The sequence below is a fragment of the Callithrix jacchus genome, chromosome 1 (genome assembly GCF_049354715.1).
Source record: "Callithrix jacchus isolate 240 chromosome 1, calJac240_pri, whole genome shotgun sequence".
Taxonomy (NCBI): domain Eukaryota; kingdom Metazoa; phylum Chordata; class Mammalia; order Primates; family Cebidae; genus Callithrix; species Callithrix jacchus.
Window position 1 is genome coordinate 183,288,656 of NC_133502.1, and position 20,681 is coordinate 183,309,336.

Below are 20,681 nucleotides of genomic sequence, written 5' to 3' on the forward strand. Positions count from 1 at the left end.
GGCCAGCCTCCCACATCTGGGAGGTCTGGCCTTGAGGGGCCCGTAGCAGGTGCACCACTGCCAGAAGCCTTGGGCTGTAACAGGCCACGGTCAGGTTCACTCTGGAGAGGGAAGCATCTCCATGAGCTTTGTGGTGTTTGTGGGGCCCAGGACCTAGAATTTTATTCCCGATTAGGAAGAGATCCAAACAACTCCATTTCCCCACCCTGGGAACGTCAACATTCTTCCCCCTGTTCTGTTCGAGGCAGGCAGGTCACGCTGTGTGTGCTGAGCACTGTGGCTGAGGCCCTGTCTCCTCCCTCTACCCCCTCCACTGCCACCCCCAGCCCTTCCTGTGCCTTGGAGTCCCCCCTTGAGCAGACGTTAACCCACACTATGTCTCCCCAGGGTCCCCCTGGGAGCGGAGGTCTGAAGGGCGAGCCGGGAGACATGGGGCCTCAGGTACGTGGGACCCTTGCCTTCGCTGTGTGGTGGGTGCCTCCCGTTCTCCGGAGGCGCGCATGGGGGTGCCCCAACTGCTGCATGTCTCCAAGGAAATTAGTGGGAATTGTTGCTTGTCGCAGTGCTGAGAGTGGAACAGAATTCACTCTGACGCCTGCAGCAGGAATGGGCTGGCTCTGTTCTGTCCCTGGCCTTCACTCTGGGCAGCAGATTGTGTCCTGTCCCTGAAATGCCCACATGTTGGCGGCATGGACAGCCAGGCATGGGCAGGGCTGAGGAGAATGGGGACAAGGCTCTGCTCTCTCCAGAGAAAGGCAGACTCACCACTGACCCTTTGTCTCTTATCCCTGGCAGGGTCCTCGAGGTGTGCAAGGCCCGCCTGGTCCAGCCGGGAAGCCTGGAAGACGGGTGAGTGGCTGGTTTAGTGACAGCAGCTTGGGCGCTGAGGGAGCTCAAACCTGGGGTATGGGTGCCCCCAACCACCAGGCTGGCCCACAAGAAGCCAGATTGCTCCCCTTCTTGGGATGGGCACGTCCATCCCCCAAGGCCGCCTCTGAGCCAGCTGCCTGGGAGGGGTGCCCTGTGTCCTGGGCGCAGACACAGCTGACCAGGCCTCTATCCTGGGCACGTTCATTTAGTTTAATTGACATTTCTAATTCAAGAAACTTCCCAGGCCCTTTGGCAGCAAATGTTAAGAAGACAAAACTACCAGCAGGCCTTATACCTTGAGGGCACCATTGACACTCCAGAATCGGCCTGATTCGGGGGCACAGGCGGGCCTTCCTGCCCCTCACCTGCTGTCCTGGCTCCTGGGGTTTTCTGTCTAGTGTGTGGTTCTTCTGGAAGGAACTGGTATGTTTGCACGTGACCGTGGCTCCTAAAGAGGACACGCATTTACAGACTGCTGACCGCCATTCACGTGTGCTGCACAGGCCCTGGGAGCTGGGCCTTCTCCACCAGCGGACGTTTCAGAAATGCTCGGTGTAGGGTTGGATCGGTTTCATGTGGACCTCTGCCAGCATGCATTCTTCCTAAGCCACCCTTGCCTGCTTTCGTCTGAGTCCACAAGGCAAAAATGGCTCCTTCCCTAGTGGTTCTGGACGCCCTTGCCTCAGGGAGTGAGCTGCAGCTAGTGGGCAGAAATGACCCAACGGGCCGAGGTTTGGCAGGGCCAAGGGTCTAGGCTGGGACTTGGGCATGAAACAGGGGTCTGGGCTGGATCATTCCGGGAGGGCTGGCAGCTCTGGAGTTGACTCTTGGTGGACAATTGGGCTATTTATTTGGATCCGATTCTGAAAAATATATCTCCTTAAGGTGTTTCTGTGTCTCCATGAGTATTTGCCACCCTGTTTCACTAGGAGTGGCTTCCTAGTCAGGTGGCGTGAAAACCTGGACAGAGAAGCGCTGTGGGGATGCTGTGTGATGTGGCCAGCTGCAGAGGGACATGGTGTCAGTGCCAGGCATATGCGTGTGGTTTATTTATTTATTTATTTGAGACAGTCTCACTCTGTCACCCAGGCTGGAGTGCACTGGCACGGTCTCAGCTCACTGCAACATCCCCCTCCCAGGTTCAAGCCATTCTCCTGCCTCAGCCTTCAGAGTAGCTGGGATTATAGGCATGCGCCACCATGACCAGCTAATTTTTATATTTTTAGTAGAGACAGGGTTTCACCATGTTGATCAGGCTGGTCTTGAACTCCTGACCTCAGGTGATCTACTCGCGTCAGCCTCCTCTCAAAGTGCTGGGATTACAGGTGTGAGCCACTGCTCCCAGCCACATATGTGTGTTTTAAGGCATTACATATGCCCAGAAGTTTCACTGCAGAAGAAAAGATGGTGGCGAGAGAGGGGCTCCAAGCTGAGGGTCGGCTCCCAAGCGCTTTGAGCAGCCTCTTCAGTTCTTTGCTAGCACAGTCTGGGAGGAATGCTCGCTTCTGGATTTAGAAGCATCTGGGTGCTTTGCAGGGCTGGATCATGCTGTGAAATCCCGTGAACTTTTCTGACAAATTTCCAAGTTTCTAAAAATGTTTGGAAATTTAGAATAGGGTCCCAGTGAGGCACCCTGTTTGCTGGGCAGGGCGGTGCCTTTTCAGGGCACATGGGAGCACAGACAGCTCTGGGGTCTGTTTGGATTTCTCTCTTGTTGCTTCTCTGCTGTCTCTGGTGCTGCCTTCTCTGTCTCCAGTGCTCTGAGACCAAAGCTGTCCCCGCTCCAGATCTTCTCTCTGCTTGGTGGTGGGTCAGGGAGAGGGCCTTGTGCAATGTGGAGCCGATGGAAAATGGAAGCTCAGGGCGGGGGTCGTCTGGACTCACTGGCTGGGGTGCCTCCTTGGTGCCTGGAGGTCTGGCTGAGTTTCAGAGCCTGGCCAAGACTCTGTCCCCTTGCACCACTCTCCCTCTGGTGAGGGTGGGGCCCGCACAGTGGGCCCTGGGAAGTCCAGGCCCCCAGTTCAGCCCCATGGCCAGTCAGGCTGTGAGTTGGCTGTGTCCGTCACTGGCCGTCAGGATTGGGGCATCTGCACTGTGAGCAGTGCAGATGCTGCCTCACATCGCTATGCGGCCTCAGTGAGACCGGGCCTCGCTTTGGGCCTGGGCCTCTGCCTTAGTCAAGTGGACAAACCAGAAGCGTTCTTTCTATCCTGCCTCTGCCCTCCAAATGTGGAAGGGGGCTGTGCTGTCCGTGATGACAGTGGCCTGCGCTCGCCTGAGTCCTAAGTTCACAGTCCCCCCAACTGACACAGCTTTTCAGCATGGTCTCCTCTGCCACATCGTGGCACCTTCTCAAAGCCCAGGGGCAGTGGCATGGTCCCTCTTCAGCAATCTGGGATGACGTGGTCCAGAAGGACCAGCCCCGTGTGTTCCATTCATTGGTGTGGGGCGCGGAGCAGCCCTGCCCGGGATCCCAGATCTGTGTCCTCACAGCAACTTGGCCACTTGGGCTATGACTGTGGGGGTGGGCGTGGCTTCAGTGGAGCGCTCACTTGGTTTAATGGAGACCATGGCTCTGGGGGCTCCGTGAAGGGGGGGCTCAGTGAACCAGGGGCTCTTTTGCATTGACAGTTTTGCCTCCTCTGTTCCAGGGTCGGGCTGGGAGTGACGGAGCCAGAGGAATGCCTGGACAAACTGGCCCCAAGGTAGGCCACCCACTGCCCTCCTGGTGCCCCTGCGTTACTGTCCTCCCCGGGGTCATGTGGATGGTGTGTCCCAAATGCAGGTCATGTGACGACTATGATTATGATGACAGGCGCGTCTGTCCCTGGCGTTTCCCATGAAGATGGGGTTGGTGGGTGAATTTCACCAGCACATGTGACAGATGCAGTTCATTTTCATAAGAGAGAAATTTCCTCCCTTCAAGTACATGGCGAGCAGAGATGGGGGTGGAATCCCAACTATGAAAACCGTCCATGGCTGTGCGGGTGATGAGGCCACATGTGGGGCAGAGGCGGGGCATGTGGCAAGCCCAGGGCCCAAGAGGTCTTGTCCAGTTGGGGCGGATCCGGGCTCCTGGGTGCTGCGGAGGTGAATGGGTATTGCCCGTGGGTAAATGCAGGACTGTGTGTGTGGCATGAATGAGCCTGCACCAGGCATGTGCTGGCTGGGGCTATCGTCACCCATGCCCTCCTACTGCTGTGCCCAGTGTCCACCCATCTGCCCCAACATTGCTGTGAGCATCAGCCTATCTTGGCTCACCCCTCCTTCTCACCTCCCAGAAGCATTTGTCCAGGGCCATGGGGGTGGAGAGGAGATACTGACCTTCCGTGAACAGCGCACCTTGGACAGCAGCTGTGAATTGGAGGGGAGACTGGAGACCCGGTCACCAAAAGCTGCCAGGGGTCCACTGCACCTCTTCCCTGTTAACCAAGGCACCATGGGCGTGGGTGAACTCTGAAGTGCATCCCATGAGTCCCATGCTAGTGAGGTGGCCTGGGGAGATAGGAGGAAACTCAGTCTTGTTGCATCTGTCTCAAAAGACGGTGGTCTTGTTTCAGCAACTTGACTGAAAGCCTAAAATGTCCTATTGTTGACATCACCCCACGTGGTGTGCACACCCATGAGCCGGCCCTGTTCCCAGGCTCCAGGAGATGCAGAAGAGGGGCTGGCCAGGGAGCCAGGATGCCTGAGGGCAGCCAGGGAGCCAGGGTGCCTGAGGGCAGCCAGAGCTGGCCCGCCCACCGATGGGGGGTATGCGCCCATCCTGTACTCGGGCAGCCCCTCAGTACTGTGGATGCAGCTGTGAGTGGACATACAGGGACCCTGTCCTTGTGGGGCCTCTCTGGGGCAGGGGAGATCAACAGCAGACACACAAGGATGCTGCTGCAGTCACTGGAATATCGCACAGCTAAGGGTCCGCTGAGGCCTGTGGCCTGGGACTCGGGGATGGAAGCTGACTCTCCCTTCGCAGCCCGTGATGGTGTTTGTGGGGGACAGGTTGGGATTACAGATGCAAAGCAGGCGGCAGTGGGGAGAGGGCTGGCCAGTGCGGTAAGGGGTGCATGCACGCTGTGGGAAACATGGTCCGAGACTATAGGGCGGCCATTGCTGACTGCGTGTGCAGGGTGGCGTCTGAGGCAACCTTATGTCCTTTTTGCAGGGTGACCGGGGTTTCGACGGCCTGGCTGGGTTGCCAGGTGAGAAGGGCCACAGGGTGAGTATTTCCTGTGTCAGAGATGGGCATGGTGGTGTGCAGGGTCTCTCAGGAGGCCCTTCCAGGCAGCTTCAGCTTTGTCAGGCGCCATGTCCTCAAGTTCCACCACAGTCACGATACAAACCTCACGGGCATCAGCAAATGGCAGTGAGCCCCCAGAAGGTGCCTTTGTTGATGGGCCGCCAGCCCAAAAGAATTGGAGCTCTTAGCTGCAGCTTGTGACAAGTGAGCCAGGTGGGTCACTCACCTGAGGGCGTGCAAGGGGCAAGAAGGAGACCTTCCTTTCAGAGGCCACCGTCTGTTTAATGGAGCCCTTTAACTTTTCAGATAATCTGAGCAGCTGCTGTTTCAGGAGCAGCCAAGGACACTTTGCAACATTAAAGTGGTGGTTCCAGGGGGTGGGGACAACCTCAAGTGGCCACGTGGAGACCAGGCCACCAAAAAATGTCAGGTGTCCACCTCTTCCTTGTTATCGGGCGTGGATGATCTCTAATGTGTGTCTCATGAGCCCCGAGCTAGTGCAGTGACCCGGGGTGCTAGAGAGCAACCCTGTCTTGCTGAATCTGACTCAGCAGACTGTGGCCTTCCTTCAACAACAGCATGATGGGAAGCCTGAAATGCCCTGCCCTGTTAGGGAGGCGTGGTGGGGAAGGCCCTGCCTGGCCACCCACCCTGTTTTCTCAGTCCCTGTTGGGGGGACCTGACACGAAGGCTTTTTCCAGCTTGTCAGCTGCTGGTTCTCTGACCTGCTTTCTTTGAAGTAGATTTCTTTGATGGCTCCTTTATATTTTAGCACATTGAGGACATACAGGCACATGAGTATGTGCGTGCACAGCACCCCCCCACACGCATATACATGTGCACACACGCATCGCACATGCACACCCACACATGCACGCTCAAACCTCTATACCCCACATGCTCACACATACATGCACACACGTGCATACACACCCACACACATGCGTGCACACACATGCACCCCTCAACCCCCGACATGCACACAGGCATACACGTACACACCCCCACATACCCCTGCACGCTCCACCCACACAGGTACACTGGCATACACGCATGCATGCACACACCCCCACCCACACAGCTCTGCTGCTGGTGTCCGTCAGCATGCCCTGCTGCCCTCCATGATGCCTTGAGAGGGGCTTGGTTTTGCCATTCATCCAAAGTTGCCATATCTCTGTTCTCCAGCAACCACATGGAAACGGCACAGCCACGAAGGCCGTCCCTGACTCAGCTCCAGGCCTTTTGCCTGACTGAGGAGCACATATTGAGCACCCACTGCATGGGAGCCCTGAGGCTGCAGGTGGCGCTCCCCGAGGGTGTGAGCCTGAGGCTGCTTCACATGGAGGACTCAGGCTGAGGGTAGCTCAGACCTCAGCTCAGTGTCCTGAGGCTGCCCATGTGTGGCCCTGCTGGCCCCGCAGGGTGTTCAGTCCAGCACCTTCCTACCTTCAGGCCATTGCGGTGAGACTCAGGTGAGAGTCAGCAGCCCACATTAACCCAGCCAAGGCACGCGTGATCTCCTAGGAACCTTTCCCCATTCTGGAAGGGTCTTCTGAGGGCTTAGGAATCTTACTATCAGAGAAAAACAAAGTAGGGACCTTGGATAAACCCTGCATGACCTGCTCTGGAGAGACTGACGCTGACCCTGTTCCCTTCCTAGGGTGACCCTGGTCCTTCTGGCCCACCAGGACCTCCAGGAGATGACGGAGAGAGGGTGGGTATCCTGCCGTCCCTCTGACTGCTCCTGCCTGCCCCGCTCCTCAGTGATTTGGCAGAAAAACCGCAGAAAAGAGGCCTGTGGTGTGGGATCAGTCTGCTGCATGTGGAGGGCCAGCTGGGAGAGGGCAGAGGGGCTTCCCTGTGGGTAAAATGATTGATCCGATGCCAAGAGGCTGTGGGGCATTGGAGAGACACTGACTGCAACGTGTACAGTTGCTCTGTCAGTGCAGATGATGCATGGAGCTCAGGGCCAGCTGTCAGGGCCCCCTGCAGGCAACAGGTGCCCCGAACCCCAGCAGCAGAAAGTCACTGGAGAGCTCACTGAGCTCTGGGCCTCTCCTATCTCATCCGGATGAGGAAGCAGCTGGAGGCATGCGGGTGGCAGAAAGCTGAGATTTGGGGGAGCAGGGGAGGGTGGGGGGGTGGAAATAACCCTCTGTGGGCTGGAGATAGGGGAGCAAGTTCCTGTGGCTGTGGGCCGGAGCACAGGAGGGAGCTGTTCTCCAGCGTGGGTGCACAGGCTGGGGTCTGGTATCTGCCACGCTATCTTCGTGTGTGGAGGGAAGTGTGAGCTCTCAACCACAGCACAGTGGGACCGGGGCAGGGATGCATGAGGCTGTGGGTTTCTCAGCTCCTCCCTGCAGCCACCACAGTCACTCACACACCTTCTGTGTGTATCAGGGATGTTTAGGGGAAAAGCTGTAAGGAGTCCCGGAGGGTGGGAAACAGCAGCAGCTCCAGGGCCGTTTCTGTCTCACCAGCTTTCAGGCTGGCATGACCGGGGCACCTGCTCCTGTCTAGGCCTCAGCACAGTCTGCTGTAAGATGAAAGAGAGAGGGACCCTTCTAGATGTCAGTGCTTCTGCATTGATAGGACACGTGTGTATGTCTGTGTTTGTGTGTGTGCATATGTGTGCCTGTGTGCAGGGAGCGTGCATGTACCTGTGTGTATGCATGCAGGCATGGCTGTGTGTACATGTGTGTGCACAGGGTGTGTGTGTGTGTGTGCAGACAAACGTGTGTGTGTGGCTATGTATGCACGTGCATGTGTGTAGACAAACGTGTGTGCATGGCTGTGTATGCACAGAGTCTGTGTGTGCATGGCTGTGTATTCATGTGCATTCACAGGGTGTATGGGTGTGTGGACAAGCATGTGTGTGTGGCTGTGTATGCACAGGGTCTGTGTATCCATGGCTGTGTATGCACGTGCATGTATGTTTAGGCATGTCCCTCTAACCCTGCCTTTGTTCTCCTCCGCAGGGTGACGATGGAGAAGTGGGGCCCAGGGGGCTGCCTGGGGAGCCTGTAAGTCGGTGTCCTGAGTGGGACGGTGGGGCTCAGGGTGGGGCAAGGCTGTGTCAGAGGCTCCTGCTGGAGCAGGATCTGGGATCAGCCAGGAGCTTAAATGAGAGAGAACTCGGCCTGAGAACAGACTGACTTGGGTCTTTCCCAGGATATCAAACAGAGGGGGCACAGGCGAGGCTGGCCTGGCAACTCCAGGAGGAAGTCTGAGCCTGCCTATGGGAGCAAGCATGGCCCTCAAGGGTTGTTGTGGGGGGCCCAGGACAACATGATGGAGTCCAGGGGCATGATTGGGAGGGTCCAGGGTCAGCATGGGTGGGTACCAGGGCATTGTAGGGAGTCTGAGGACATTGGGGGGCTATAAGGGCATTCTGGAGGGTCTAGGGGCAACGTGGTGGGGTTTAGGGCATCATGGGTGGTCTGAGGGCATTGTGGGAGGTCAAAGGAGAAGCATGGGAGGTCTGGGATTATTGTGGGGTCTGAAGGGCATTGTGGGGGCTCTGAGTGCATTGTGAGGGGTCCCGGGGCAGCATGGTGCCATCCAGAGGCATCACGGAGGGTCACATGGCTGAATCAGCCTGAGCTTGGGCCAGTTTCAATGGCCACCCTTCCAGAGGCAGATTTTCCAGCAGCCTGCCCCAGCCCTGGGCATGGGAAAGCTCTTTCTAAGTGGACATATATTTAGGCCCAGAGCAAATTTCCTGACTGATAGGACATTAATTACTATTCATTTACTGTTGCTTTAGAGTATTTCTTTTCTTGCAGCCAAGTCAGTGCGGCTGCGTGCATCGGGTGGTGTTAATTGATGGGAAATATCGCAGGCACTGCGTAGAGGAGGCAGGGGTCGGCGCCTGCAGACTCATTTGGGACTAAATTATACCCCAGATGTCTGATTAGCCTCTAAGGAGAATTCATCAACTCCACTCTCTCCTTAACACATGCTCAAGCAATACCTTCTGGGCTATTAGCTTCTAAGAAACGTTGCTATAACTAGGTATTAAAATAACGAAGAAAACATTTAAGAGGCAGTGAGCGGGGGAAGGATTTCTCTTCTACAGAATCTGAAAAGGTTCTGTCAAAATTAAGGGCACTTGAAGTCCACACGCCTGGGGCGAAGGCTCTGTAACTCCCCATGGGAGGGGGAAATGTGAGTGCCCCATGAGGCCTCACTGCCTGGGAGGGCGTGCCAGTTTTTGGCCAGAGTGGCTGTCCTGGAAAAGATCTATTCCCCACGCTTCCTTCCATGCATTCAGTTGTGGGGTTCCTGCCAGGGACCTGGTTTTGCCTGACACTCTCCTGCACCCTTGGACTCTGTGTTATCATGAAAACAGTTGCCTATCGCTGCAGAGGGGAATTCGAGAGGGAGCCGGTACTAAGGCTGGGGCAGGAGAGCTCCGTGCAGTGAAATGTAATTGTGTGGCGAATCTCCTGGGGAGCGTCTGTGCTCACCTGCCCCAGCAAGTGTCGGAGGAGCTGGCCAACTTGAAAGTCCCGCTTTCTGTGAGGTGCCCGTGATATCCTCTCTGAGTCCCCACCGATTCCAGACACCTGCTCCTGGTTTCCACCACCAGGGTGGGGTGGGAAGCAGCACAGCAGGGGACGACGTAGAAGTCGGGCTCAGGGAGCTTCCTGGGGAGCCCACAAGTCTGTGGGAGGGAGTCTGGGTCTCGCTCCTGGGAGGCCAGGAGGCCTGAGTCCCCAGCCAGGGCTCTGGGTTGAGTCAGGGCTAAACGGACGTGGGGGGCAGAGATGAGGGCTGGGATTTCTGGCCAAGTTTAAACCCTATTTTCTGTTTCCTCTTACAGGGGCCACGTGGTCTGCTTGGGCCTAAGGGGCCCCCAGGCCCTCCCGGACCTCCCGTAAGTCCCATCATCGCTCTACCTGTCTGTCCCCATCTCGACCCTTGAGACCCCCCCGAGTTGGTAGCCTCTTGGCCACGGGGCAGCAAGTCTTCGCTGGCCCCCCGACACCTGCTTGCTGCCTGTGTGAGGCGTGAGCAGGACACCGAAGCTCAGAGCTGCAGACACAGCCCCAGCAGACGCGGTCTTGCAGGTGGAGGCCTGAGGCTGCCGGCCTCTTGCCTCTGCTTCACCCTGGTTGCATTTCCTCCTGGCAGACAGCATGTGCTATTTCAGTTATATGCAGAAACCCAGGATGTCACGTTGCTTCCCTGCTAGAAAGAACTTCCAGCAGCTTCTGTGAACATTCTAGAAGGAGGCTGAAGCCCTTGGTTCCAGTGGGGCTGTGTTCTGGTGGGCAGCTTCCCCAGGGCCAGGCCGGCCCCCTTCAGCCTCCCAGCCCCATGGCCTGGTTTTCTAGAACCTGAGGCCCACCTCATTGGGTGCTGGACCCGCAGCACAGTTAACCCCCTGCTGAGGGCTACTGGGGATGATCCATAGATCCGCTGGGGAAGGGATTTGGAGTCAGGTCTTTCTCCTTCCCCAGAGACTGTGCCGTCCTCTGACTTGCTGTGGGATGGGCGTTTGAGTTGAATGGGATTTTCCTTTTGAGCACTGTCAGTTCTTTCGCCTTCAGTTACATGTCTTTCTTCTTACAATCGCATGCAGGGTGTAACGGGTATGGATGGCCAGCCAGGCCCGAAAGGAAGCGTGGTAAGTCCTGGGGTCCTGGGGTCTGGCTTCAGGGGCTTCTCCCTGGCACACTCCTTGTTTGGCTAGCGGGGGTCCATTGCTGTCCACACCAGCTGGGAATGTGAGGGAGGCTGCAGGCCCTTGGCTGTGGTGCCCACCCTTCAGTGACAAGTGGCTCCGGGACACTAGCATGACGGGCTGACTTGGGAGTTTTCTGACCAATAAAACATTTCTGGTCAGTTCCCTTCATGAGTTCCTTCCTGGACGATGTCTGGGTGTATTTGCATAAACGAGTCAGAGCTCACTCCATCAGAGTCAACCTCTACCACCTCAGAGGTACCCAGTCCTGGTGCTGCTCTCTCTGGTGGGACGCGGCCGCCTTTTCCCGTCCTGCTGGCATCAGCAGTGGGGAACAGTTTGAAAGGGTGGGAGGCCAGTGAGGGGCACACGACACCCAGGGAAGGGGGTACAGTTCCCAGAGCCCCCTTCAGTGCCTTTACTCTTGTCTTCTATAGGGTCCCCAGGGAGAGCCTGGCCCTCCAGGACAGCAGGGTAATCCAGGCGCCCAGGTAAGTGAGCCTGAGAGAGGCAGCTCATGGGCATCTGGCCATGGGAGGTACACGTCTCCAGCCCTGAGCCCTGGGAGGGAGAGGGGAGCTCTGCTTCCTCCAAGTTGCAGCCCCTCCCCTTGTCTGGAGGGACGCTAGGACCTGGGTTGGTGCCCGAATGAGGGAGACATCAATTAGAAGATGGACGGATGGCGGGGAAGGGTTCTGAGTCAGCCATCATCCTCACCTTCCCTTTCTGGCTCTTTCTCCCTCCCAGGGTCTTCCAGGCCCCCAGGGTGCTATCGGTCCTCCAGGAGAAAAGGTAGGTGGGCCTGGCCTGTGTTGGTGCATTCCCTGGCCCCGCCCCAGGAGGACCCCCTGTCCACCAGCTCTCCATTTTATCTTGGTGCTCTCCAGAGATGCCAAAGCTCAGAGCTCCAAGAACTGGGCCAAAGCATGAGGAGGATCTTGGATCCATGTCTCCTTGAGTCATTCATTTATTCATTCTCTAGTGGTCAGAGGGGTTGCTGGATTTAGCAAGGAACAGAAATACAGGCCATGCAGTTAAATCCGAGCTATTGTGTGTCTGGAATTCAGATTTAACTGGGCATCTTGTTTTGTTGTCATTTTGGTTTGGTTTAGTTTAGTCTTGCTAAATTTGGTGAGCTGACTATCTCCGAAGCCTACTGTGTCCCAGGCCGGGAGTGAGTGCTGGAGCACTTGCCGTGCTAGGCTTGTGGCCTGACCAGGCGCAAGACAGTTCAGCTTGCTCAGAGCACCTTGGTGGGACCAGCAAAAACACCTCCAAGGAAGTGGTTCCGAATGCAGAGAATCCCCAGGGGCCCTGAGGAACGCAGAGGGCTGAGCTGCTGCTGGGCCTGAGACCTCCCAACTGCTGCTGTTTACGGGATGCTGAGGCTGTGGGCTCCACACTGTGGGCCAACCTGCCCAGCCCTGGGGTGTCTGTGTGAACAGACCTGGAGGACTTGCCAGTGGGAGCGCTAGAAGAAGGCAGAACACCGTAAGCTCAGAGGAAACTGGGCGATGCCCCGGGAGCCTGTGCAGCAGGTGGATGTGGAGAAGAAGGGGGCGCTTGCTCCACTGTTTCTGCCCACAGCACCTCAGAGGTGCTGAGAACAGAGGGGTGGAGTTGCCTCCCCATGGCCCACCATGGCTGCACACCTCACAGCCAGGGACCTGGGGCCTCTGACCGCACTTCTCAGCAAGTGCTGTGTGTGCAGGAATGTTGAAAAGTAACCCTGGGGGCCCACAGAGAGCTCGGAGGAGCCTAGGGAAGGGACACACCCCAAGGGCATCTCCTCATGGAGTCTTTGCTTTGTTCTAGGGTCCCTTGGGTAAACCAGGCCTTCCAGGAATGCCCGGTGCTGACGGACCCCCGGTGAGTAGCCCTGCCCACCTCACCCCTCCATGTTTTCCCACCTCCACCCCTGGGGATGGGGCTGTGGGCTCCTTGGGATCGTTGGATGGCATTGACTCACCCTGGCTCTGTTGATGAAGACCTGTTTGGTCTCCAGCTTGGCTGCTCGGTCATTCTTGGGTTTTGGATACGTTTTGCATCCTGTGCTTTAATCAAAGAGCAGTGATCGCATGAGTAGGAATGTCAGCTGTTTATTAGGGTGTGCTGTTTAATCACCGGAACTCAGGCCTGCGTTCTGAACCCTGAGGAGGGCTGGGCCGAGCTCCAGGCCTTCGCTTGCGTCCCCGGGGTTGGAAGCGAAGAGGCAGGGTACGTGGTGTGTATTTTTAGTGTTCATGCACCGAGAAGGGAGGTGGTGAGCAAACCCGTCTGCAATGTGTGCGCGCACAGCTGTGGAGCCAAATTAGATCCTGCCTGGAAATAGCGAGTTGATGACAAATCCAATCTGTGGTGAAGCTGTGTGGAGGGGGAGGCGTGAGGAGGGGGGCACACTCAGAATGTGTGCACATGTGGGCACACGTGCGTGTACACGAGTGTGAGTTTATGTGCACCCAACACCCTCTCCAGGAGCGCCTGCTGTGTTTTTGGTTTCGATTATTCAGTTGACGCTGTACGAGAGCCTATTTCAGAAACAAGATTAGCGGAATTAATTATTGAAGACACAGTGGGCTTTATGGTTTTAATAACACTGTTAGAAACTAAACAAGGAAGTTAAATATGTGGACGATTATGGGTGGCTGCTCACCACGCAGCACCCCTCGGGCGAGGCAGTGGGTCCAGTGACTCACAAACCGCCTGTGTTGTTCAGGACGAGCAGAGCGGGCCTTTCTCATCCCTGAGAGGGCAGCTTGGGGCCCCGAGGTCACCTGGCCACGTGGCAGTTCATGTACTGTGTGGTTCCTCTTTTTCAGTGTGTTATTTGTGTCCCTTAATTTATATTTATTTTTCATTGCCCTCTCTAATGATCAGAACAGCACATCTTGTTATAGACAATTGGGGAAATAAAAAAAATTACGGTAAAACGAAAGCCACCCCCGGTCTCATCTCCTGATTTAGCCACTGACAGCAGATGGACATGTGTCCGCCCAGTTTCTCTGTCCCCGTGCTGCCGGCTGTGGTGTTGGTGGTTTGGGCCACAGTCCGTGGGGAGAACGGCCAGGCCCAGAGCCTGCAGGGAGGAAGGGGGCTGGGCGTGACATGGGCCGCACCCCCTTTCCTGACAAGATCTTTCTCTCGGCCCTCAGCTGACTTAACTTGTTCTCCCTGGAATTCCCCTCCCCGTGTTGAAACCTCCATAGAATTGGGGTCCCTAAAGAGCCTGCAGTTTCCTTTTGTATTCTGTGGGGAAGGAAGGGCCTTTAAGATGTCAGATGTCCCTTCCCCAGCCCAAATTTAAACTTTAAAATGTGAGTGTAGGCGGACCCATTCATATGAAGGTACTTCAAACAGAAGGAAAGCCATGGGTTGGCCCGAAGGCAGACACAGCCATCTCCTGTGAATCTGGAGGAAAGAAATGATTTTTAAAAACTCTCCTTTAGAAAGGCAGCACATTGAAGTTCAGCCTTACAGAGAGAGGTTGCTTTTTTGCTTGTTTTGATTTTGGTTTCAAAGAAAGGAAGATTGCCTTGAAATCCATCAAGGAGTGTGAGATGCTTCAGTGCAGACTCAGTGCCCTGAAAAGTGTTGTTGAATAATTCCTGGGAGCACACGCTGGGGAAATGGGGAAGTGAATTACAGCTCAGTGGAATATTACAGAGCCAGTAACAATTGAATTGAAACAAATACTCAGTGACATAAGAAAATGCTCACCATGTGATATTAGATTAAAGATAGGTCTGCCACGCCACTGTGCATGCATATCCTCAGAGAGAATAGAGGAGACTCTGCGATACAATTAGCCACAGCCACTCCGAGCCGGGAGGTGATGAAGGATTTTAATTCCTCTTCCCCTTGCCTAAGTGTCTACAATGAACATACATTACTTTTTTAATCAGAAAATATCAAATGCAAATAATGTAAGCTTTATTATTTCCCATTACAGAAACAGTGCTCATTATAGAATACTGTGAAACGCATCGAAGTAGAAAGGAGGGGGAACTTGGTCCCGCCAGGTTTTGCAGGGAAATCAATCAGGGTTATCTTGTTATAATTCCTCTCTACCTTTTCCTATTCAAACGTTTTTATTTTATTTATTTATTTTTGAGACGGAGTCTTGCTCTGTCACCCAGGCTGGAGTGCAGTGGTTCGATCTCAGCTCACTGTATCCCCCACCTCCAGAGTTCAAGCGATTCTCCTGCCTCAGCCTCCCGAGTAACTGGGACTACAGGCACGCACCACCACGCCCAGCTAATTTTTGTAGTCTTAGTAGAGACGGGTTATCATCACCTTGGCCAGTCTGGTCTCGAACTCCTGACCTTGTGATCCACCTGCCTTGGCCTCCCAAAGTGCTGGGATTACAGGTGTGATGACTGCGCCCAGCCAAACATTTTTAATGAAGGAGCTCTGTGCTTGCCCCACCTGCTCACTCTTATTCTATAACTGCAGCTGAGACTATACCTAAAGGACATTGGCCTGGATGTGAATGGAAGCCACCATGGTGCTGGCGGCTGACTGTGCCTGGCGCTCCCTGCTCGGGCGCAGCCGTGTGCAGGTGTGCTGCTATCTCCAGCCTGCAGCTGAGGAAACCATAAGAGAGGCCTAGGGGCTTCCTCGAGCAGCCGGGGCTAGGGCTGGCCAGTCAAGAGCCAGGCTCTTGGTCCCCTGCAGATCTACCCACCAGATCCTTCACAGGAAGGTGTCTGTGGTTGACAGAAACTGTACTAGAGGCCCACGAGGAATCCCTCTGGCCACCCTGGAGCAGGACATCCTGTTGTTGGCTCTGTTTGGGTCTAGCCTGGCCACCATGAGGTGCTGGCACTGTGAGCCTTGTTTAAGGAAGGCCCGTGGTGGCCAAGCGTGGCCCCTCCAGGCTGGAGCAGCAGGTGGGGTCCTGCAGTGCCTGAACTTCCTCAAAGCCTCCCCCAAGGGGAAATTTGCACCCTCCCACAAACTTGCTGCTAGGATAGGCTATCTGCAAAGGCATCAAATCCAATTGCACAGCTAATAAAAATTGAATAGTCACACACAAATAATTTAATTGAGGTGATGAGACTTAGGTCTTCTTAACACTGCTGTGTCTAGAAAGAGTCTCAGATCAGTGTTAGGCCACTCAAGGTGGAAGAGCATCTCACAACCCTCTCCTGTTACATCTGAGGAAGCGGGGGCCCAGAGAGGGCAAGTGACCTGCCCAAGCTCACACAGCAGGTTGAGTGTATCCAGGAGTAGGACCAGACCCCGCCCTGCCAGCCTCCTAACCACCCTGCTCGGCCTCTTTCCTGGAATCCTCATTGGTGGAACTGTGTTTCCGCACAGTGAACATGGACAGATGATCCTTCTGCTTTTATCCTGGATGTCTGGCTCACTGACCCTGAGCTCACAGCCATTAAACCGGGTGACCCACCTGTGTTGGAAAGTCAGCAAAACCTGCATTCCTAGGAATGGAATTAGTATAGGTCCAGGCAGGCAGGGGACACCGGTCCTTCCTAGGGCCTCGGCTGGGTGACTGTCACAGTGGGGATAGGTCCTCACCCTCACTCAGCTCCCCTCCATCCGTGAGGCCAGGTCTCGAATGAGGCACCTGTTTGAAGACTCAGGGATGTGCTGGGACCCCTCAGTCAAGTGACACGCCTTAGCCCTCCACCCCCACAGCAAAATTGCTTTGCTTTTGGTTCCTCGACAATCAGAGATTCTGAGGTTTGCAGACAGCACAGCAATTGCTAGTCCAGGAGGCAGGGATGCCCAGAACCTGGCCCCAACTCATCATTGTGCAGATGTATCTTGCCAGCTGACCTGGGGAAGAGGCCCTTGTTGGCCCTGTCCCCACACATGCACCGCTGGTCTGTAGAGCTGCCCTGGGGGGCGGGGCTGGCTCTGGCGGGTTCTGGAGCCACCGTGCAGGTCACCCGTGTGTGGGGGTTGCTGAACACTACCGATCCTCCCACAGTGGCTCTGACCGTGGCTGGGGCCAGGCTTACTGTTGCCATTTTGCAGATGAAGCAGCCGAGGTCCGGGGACTAAGTGCCCAGCTCAAGGCCTGGCAGCTTGGGGAGGCCGGGCTGTGCTTAGCTGCCTGTCCAGCTGCCTTTGCCTTCTGGTGCTCTCAGTTTTCCTGGGGAGGGAGGGAAATGGGGGGCTTCCGTGATCATGGGTGCAGCGCAGGGAGGGGAAGTGAGGGAGGCTGCTTTCTGGAGGGGCGCTGACTAATTAAGGCTTCTTCTTTTGTGACAGGGACACCCTGGCAAAGAAGGCCCTCCAGGAGAGAAAGGAGGTCAGGTGGGTGCTCACCACACCCTCCTACCCTTCAGCATCCAGGCGGGGCGGGTCCTGGCACCCTGGGCTCAGCCTCTGCTCAGGGACACCCAGCTTGGAAAAGAAGGAGCCAGGGACACTCAGCCCTTCTGCAGGTGTCTCCGGCAGGGGACCCCGCCTGGGGGGACACAGGTCTTTTCCCTGAGAAGGGGACTGGCACCCCTGTCTGGGTCGGTGCCTGTCACCCCACCCTATGACCAGGTCAGGGTAGTGGGGTGGTGGCACAGTGTTCAGCCCTGGCCTTGACTCTGCACAAGCTGGGTGACCTCTGAGTTGTGGGGAGATGCTGTTATGAATGGGGACACTGCCAAGTCATGCTGATGCCAGGGGTAGGGTCTTTCCATGGATGCCCGTGTCCGGCACTGTGAGCAGCTCATGGTTCCTCCTGCGGGGCCTGCCGGGCCTGCCAGGGTCCCGTGCATCACGTCCACCACCGGCTCCTTCTCTCCGCTGTGATTCATGACAAAGCTGTGGGACTGCTGGTGTCTCTGTGGGAAGAACCCACAGATGGGAGGAGAAGCCAGCGGGGCTGCTGTGGCTGCTCTGCTGTGCCCCAACCTTCCTGCACCCAAGACCACTTGTGTGCTGAAGCTGCACCCTGAGCTCATGGTCATCCGAAGCCCGGGGCTGGGGTTGGGGGCAGAAGCCGCCTATACCAGGGTTCCAGAGGTCCCATGTCACAGGGTCTGGGATCAGGCCAGGCTGCCAGACTTACATGTATCTCTTGAAGCAGGGCCTATGCAGGCAAGATGGGATCTGGGGTTTGGTCCCAGCTGCCCCTGCCAAGGGTGCAGAAGGCCAGGCCTGACCCTCTGGGGCAGCAGAGCTAGCACTAGTCCTCACAGGGAGTTCCCATTTCCAGGCCCAGTCCTGCTGGGCAGTGGCGCTTCTCCAGCTTGCTGCCTCCAAGACCCAGAGGGGCCTGAGATTCGCCGCTTCTGCCCTGTTCCCTCTCCTGAAAGTCACAGCAGCCACTGGTGTGACTCTCCCCTGGGCCCTTGGCTCCTGTTCCCCATAGGAGGCCCGGTCCCTGCTGCCTCCAGTGGGTGGTTTGCCAGCACCTCCTCCTGGGCACAGCTTCTTGTCATCAGAGGTGGAGGCAGCACCTCTGTGTCCCACTCAGCATGAGATGGGGCCACCAGAGCTCACACAATGCCCGGAACTGGTGCTAACAGGCTGCTGGCATTTCTCACACAGCGCCCAGAACTGGTGCTGACCGGCCACTGGCATTTGGATCCCAGAGCACAGACCCACTGTTCCGAGAGCTGGCTTTTCAGCTGGAACCAGAGGCATTCCCTTATTCCCTGGACTTCTTGAGTTCCTCTATGTGCCAGCCATCCCGTTAGTGATGGGATGTGGCAGACCAGGCCCTGGCCTCAGAGCTGCAGCCTGGCGGAGGAGGCCACCGAGCCCATCCTGTCTGGGGCTGAGCTGCCACCATGACACCGTGTGGAATGGGGGCTGGCGGGGGGGAGCCGTTCACCATGCAGGTGTCTTGGGCTGGGGGCAGGCGGGAGGGATGCCCACCCCTGTGAGCTCTGGATGAGCCACCCCTGCTGCTAGAGATGTCTCTTCCCTGCCTACCAGCCTTGCCCCTTCTCCCAGCTGGAAGCTCTCCTGATTTATTCCAAAGGGCTTAGGCTGGGGATGCGTTTTTCTAGGGATAACTCCCCTTGCAGAGCGCCAAAGCTGGCCTTTCGCCATCCACCATTCCCTCAGCCTGTCCCTTGTTTCCCTGACTGCCAGGGTGGGACCAGCATGTGCTTCACCTGTGTCCCGTTCAGCATGAGACACAGCCACACCTCTGCCTTCAGTGCAGGCTGTGAGCACCTGCGCGTGTCTCCCATAGAGCCTCTCTGGAGGCGCTGGGCTGGGATGTTGGGGCTGCTCTCAGCAAGAGGGGATATCCCGGGACTCTGGAGTTTCCTGATGCTCCCCTGGGACCCCCACACTGGCATGGGGCTAACGGTCTTTTCCCCTTTGGATTTAGGGTCCACCTGGCCCCCAGGGTCCGATTGGCTACCCAGGTCCTCGAGGAGTCAAGGTGAGAGAGACTCGACGCCGCTCCAGGCCTTCCTGGAGGTCAGAGTTGGGACTGCAGGCCTTGGCGTGGCTGGTTTTAGGGAATTCTCTGTGGTTAAATGTCCCTGCAGCTCAAACTGGAGTAGCCCAGTTCTCCCAGTCACTTGCGTGGACACTAGGTCTCAGGACAGCAGGCCTGAGCGGGTAAGGGTGTGACCAGCTGGTGTCAGGAGGGCAGATGTGGATCAGGGTACAGTCTGCAATCTGCGCTGGCGGCCATCTGTCGGGACGGGACACATCCTTTCGCTTCTTGCTTCTTTTATTGTTGCCATTTGTCGGGCTTCTGCCACTCCCCTTGCAGATGGCGGATCTCGGCTGAGGCAAAGAGCTGGGCCTCTTTCCTGGGGAAGCTTTCAAGCATTTCCTCCCAGCCATTTGCACATTCCAAGTGAGAAAGAGAGTCTGTCTCCACCGGTGGCACCTGGGCGGGCCAGCGCCGTTGCAAGACGGAGTTTCGAGGGAGATGTCCATTTATTCGCAATCAGTCGCGTTTCTGCCATGAAGGGCTCTGACAACCTCGTTAGGTGGGGCGCACAGCTCCAGAGCAATATCCCAGACACAGGTCTCCGCTGTCACATCCCAGCTAACGGTGCTTGCTCGGAGCTGGTTAATGCAATCTCGAGCTGTGCTGCTCTCTGGACACGGCATGTTTTTGTGAAGAGAGCTGTACCCCGAGGTGCACGTGGACAAGCTCTCTTCTTCCTCTGAGAATGGGGACTTGGGGTATCATAAAGGCTCATGATGATTCTTTCCTTTGGGATGCTTTTAACTGGATGTGAAGGAATTTGTGTGTTTATATAGCGACTAGAGAACCTTCAGGGGCTTGTAGAAACAGCTGATCAATTCCTCTGCCCTCACCTCCCCGGTTCCAAGGGCTGTATGCTTTCCAAGTGTTGTTGCCCATCTGAAGTGTATGACCACCCTGGGGCATGGAGGCCGACTGGCAACAGTCCCCTGCCCTGAATCAGGCCCACTGGCTCTGGCTGGTCACCCCCTCACCTGCTTTGAGAGCCCGAGACATCAGTTTCCAGTGATGTGCCCCAAATTATACCAAAATCGAGGCTGCTGTCAGAAATCAAACCGGATTCCAAATCAAGTGCTGCATCCTTTTTCCTGGGAGGCCCGGATTGCGTTTCCCAGGAAGGAGGACATCCCAAGTTCACAAGTTACTGAAGAGAGACCTCCCGAGGGCTGGTTTTTCCCTAAAGCCGGCTTCTACCAGCAAAATGCCTAGCGAATTTTATCAGGGTGATAATTGAGCAGAAATGCTGATTGTGTGAGTTCTATGGCATGTTTATTTTACAAATTCCTGTCGCATAGCAGAAGCCTCTGCCAGCTCCCATACATGGCTAATTGCATAACGATGCTTCTGTGAGCTAAAAAGGTGTTTGCTTTAAAATGTTTATGGAGAATGCTCTTATCTTGTCTGTCTGATTAAAATTCATTCATGACATGAGCAATCCAGTTAGACTTGGAAGCAGAGGGTGG

The 20,681-nt window shown here is 56.1% G+C and overlaps 1 protein-coding gene across 4 annotated transcripts in view; it reads left to right on the forward strand.

Moving 5' to 3' along the window:
- COL5A1 (collagen type V alpha 1 chain) overlaps positions 1-20,681 on the forward strand; it is a 193,252-nt gene that overhangs the window by 105,588 nt on the left and 66,983 nt on the right. For all 4 annotated transcript variants that reach the window (XR_013527273.1, XM_035262258.3, XM_035262257.3 and 1 more), the window contains exons 15-27: positions 388-441; positions 796-849; positions 3,522-3,575; positions 5,033-5,086; positions 6,768-6,821; positions 8,086-8,130; positions 9,933-9,986; positions 10,695-10,739; positions 11,234-11,287; positions 11,544-11,588; positions 12,612-12,665; positions 17,031-17,075; positions 19,102-19,155. Coding sequence is in view for 3 of the 4 variants with exons in the window: in XM_035262258.3 (XP_035118149.2) it covers positions 388-441; positions 796-849; positions 3,522-3,575; positions 5,033-5,086; positions 6,768-6,821; positions 8,086-8,130; positions 9,933-9,986; positions 10,695-10,739; positions 11,234-11,287; positions 11,544-11,588; positions 12,612-12,665; positions 17,031-17,075; positions 19,102-19,155 (666 nt within the window). In the remaining variant the exon portion in view is untranslated. The remainder of the gene's footprint in view (positions 1-387; positions 442-795; positions 850-3,521; positions 3,576-5,032; positions 5,087-6,767; positions 6,822-8,085; positions 8,131-9,932; positions 9,987-10,694; positions 10,740-11,233; positions 11,288-11,543; positions 11,589-12,611; positions 12,666-17,030; positions 17,076-19,101; positions 19,156-20,681) is intronic.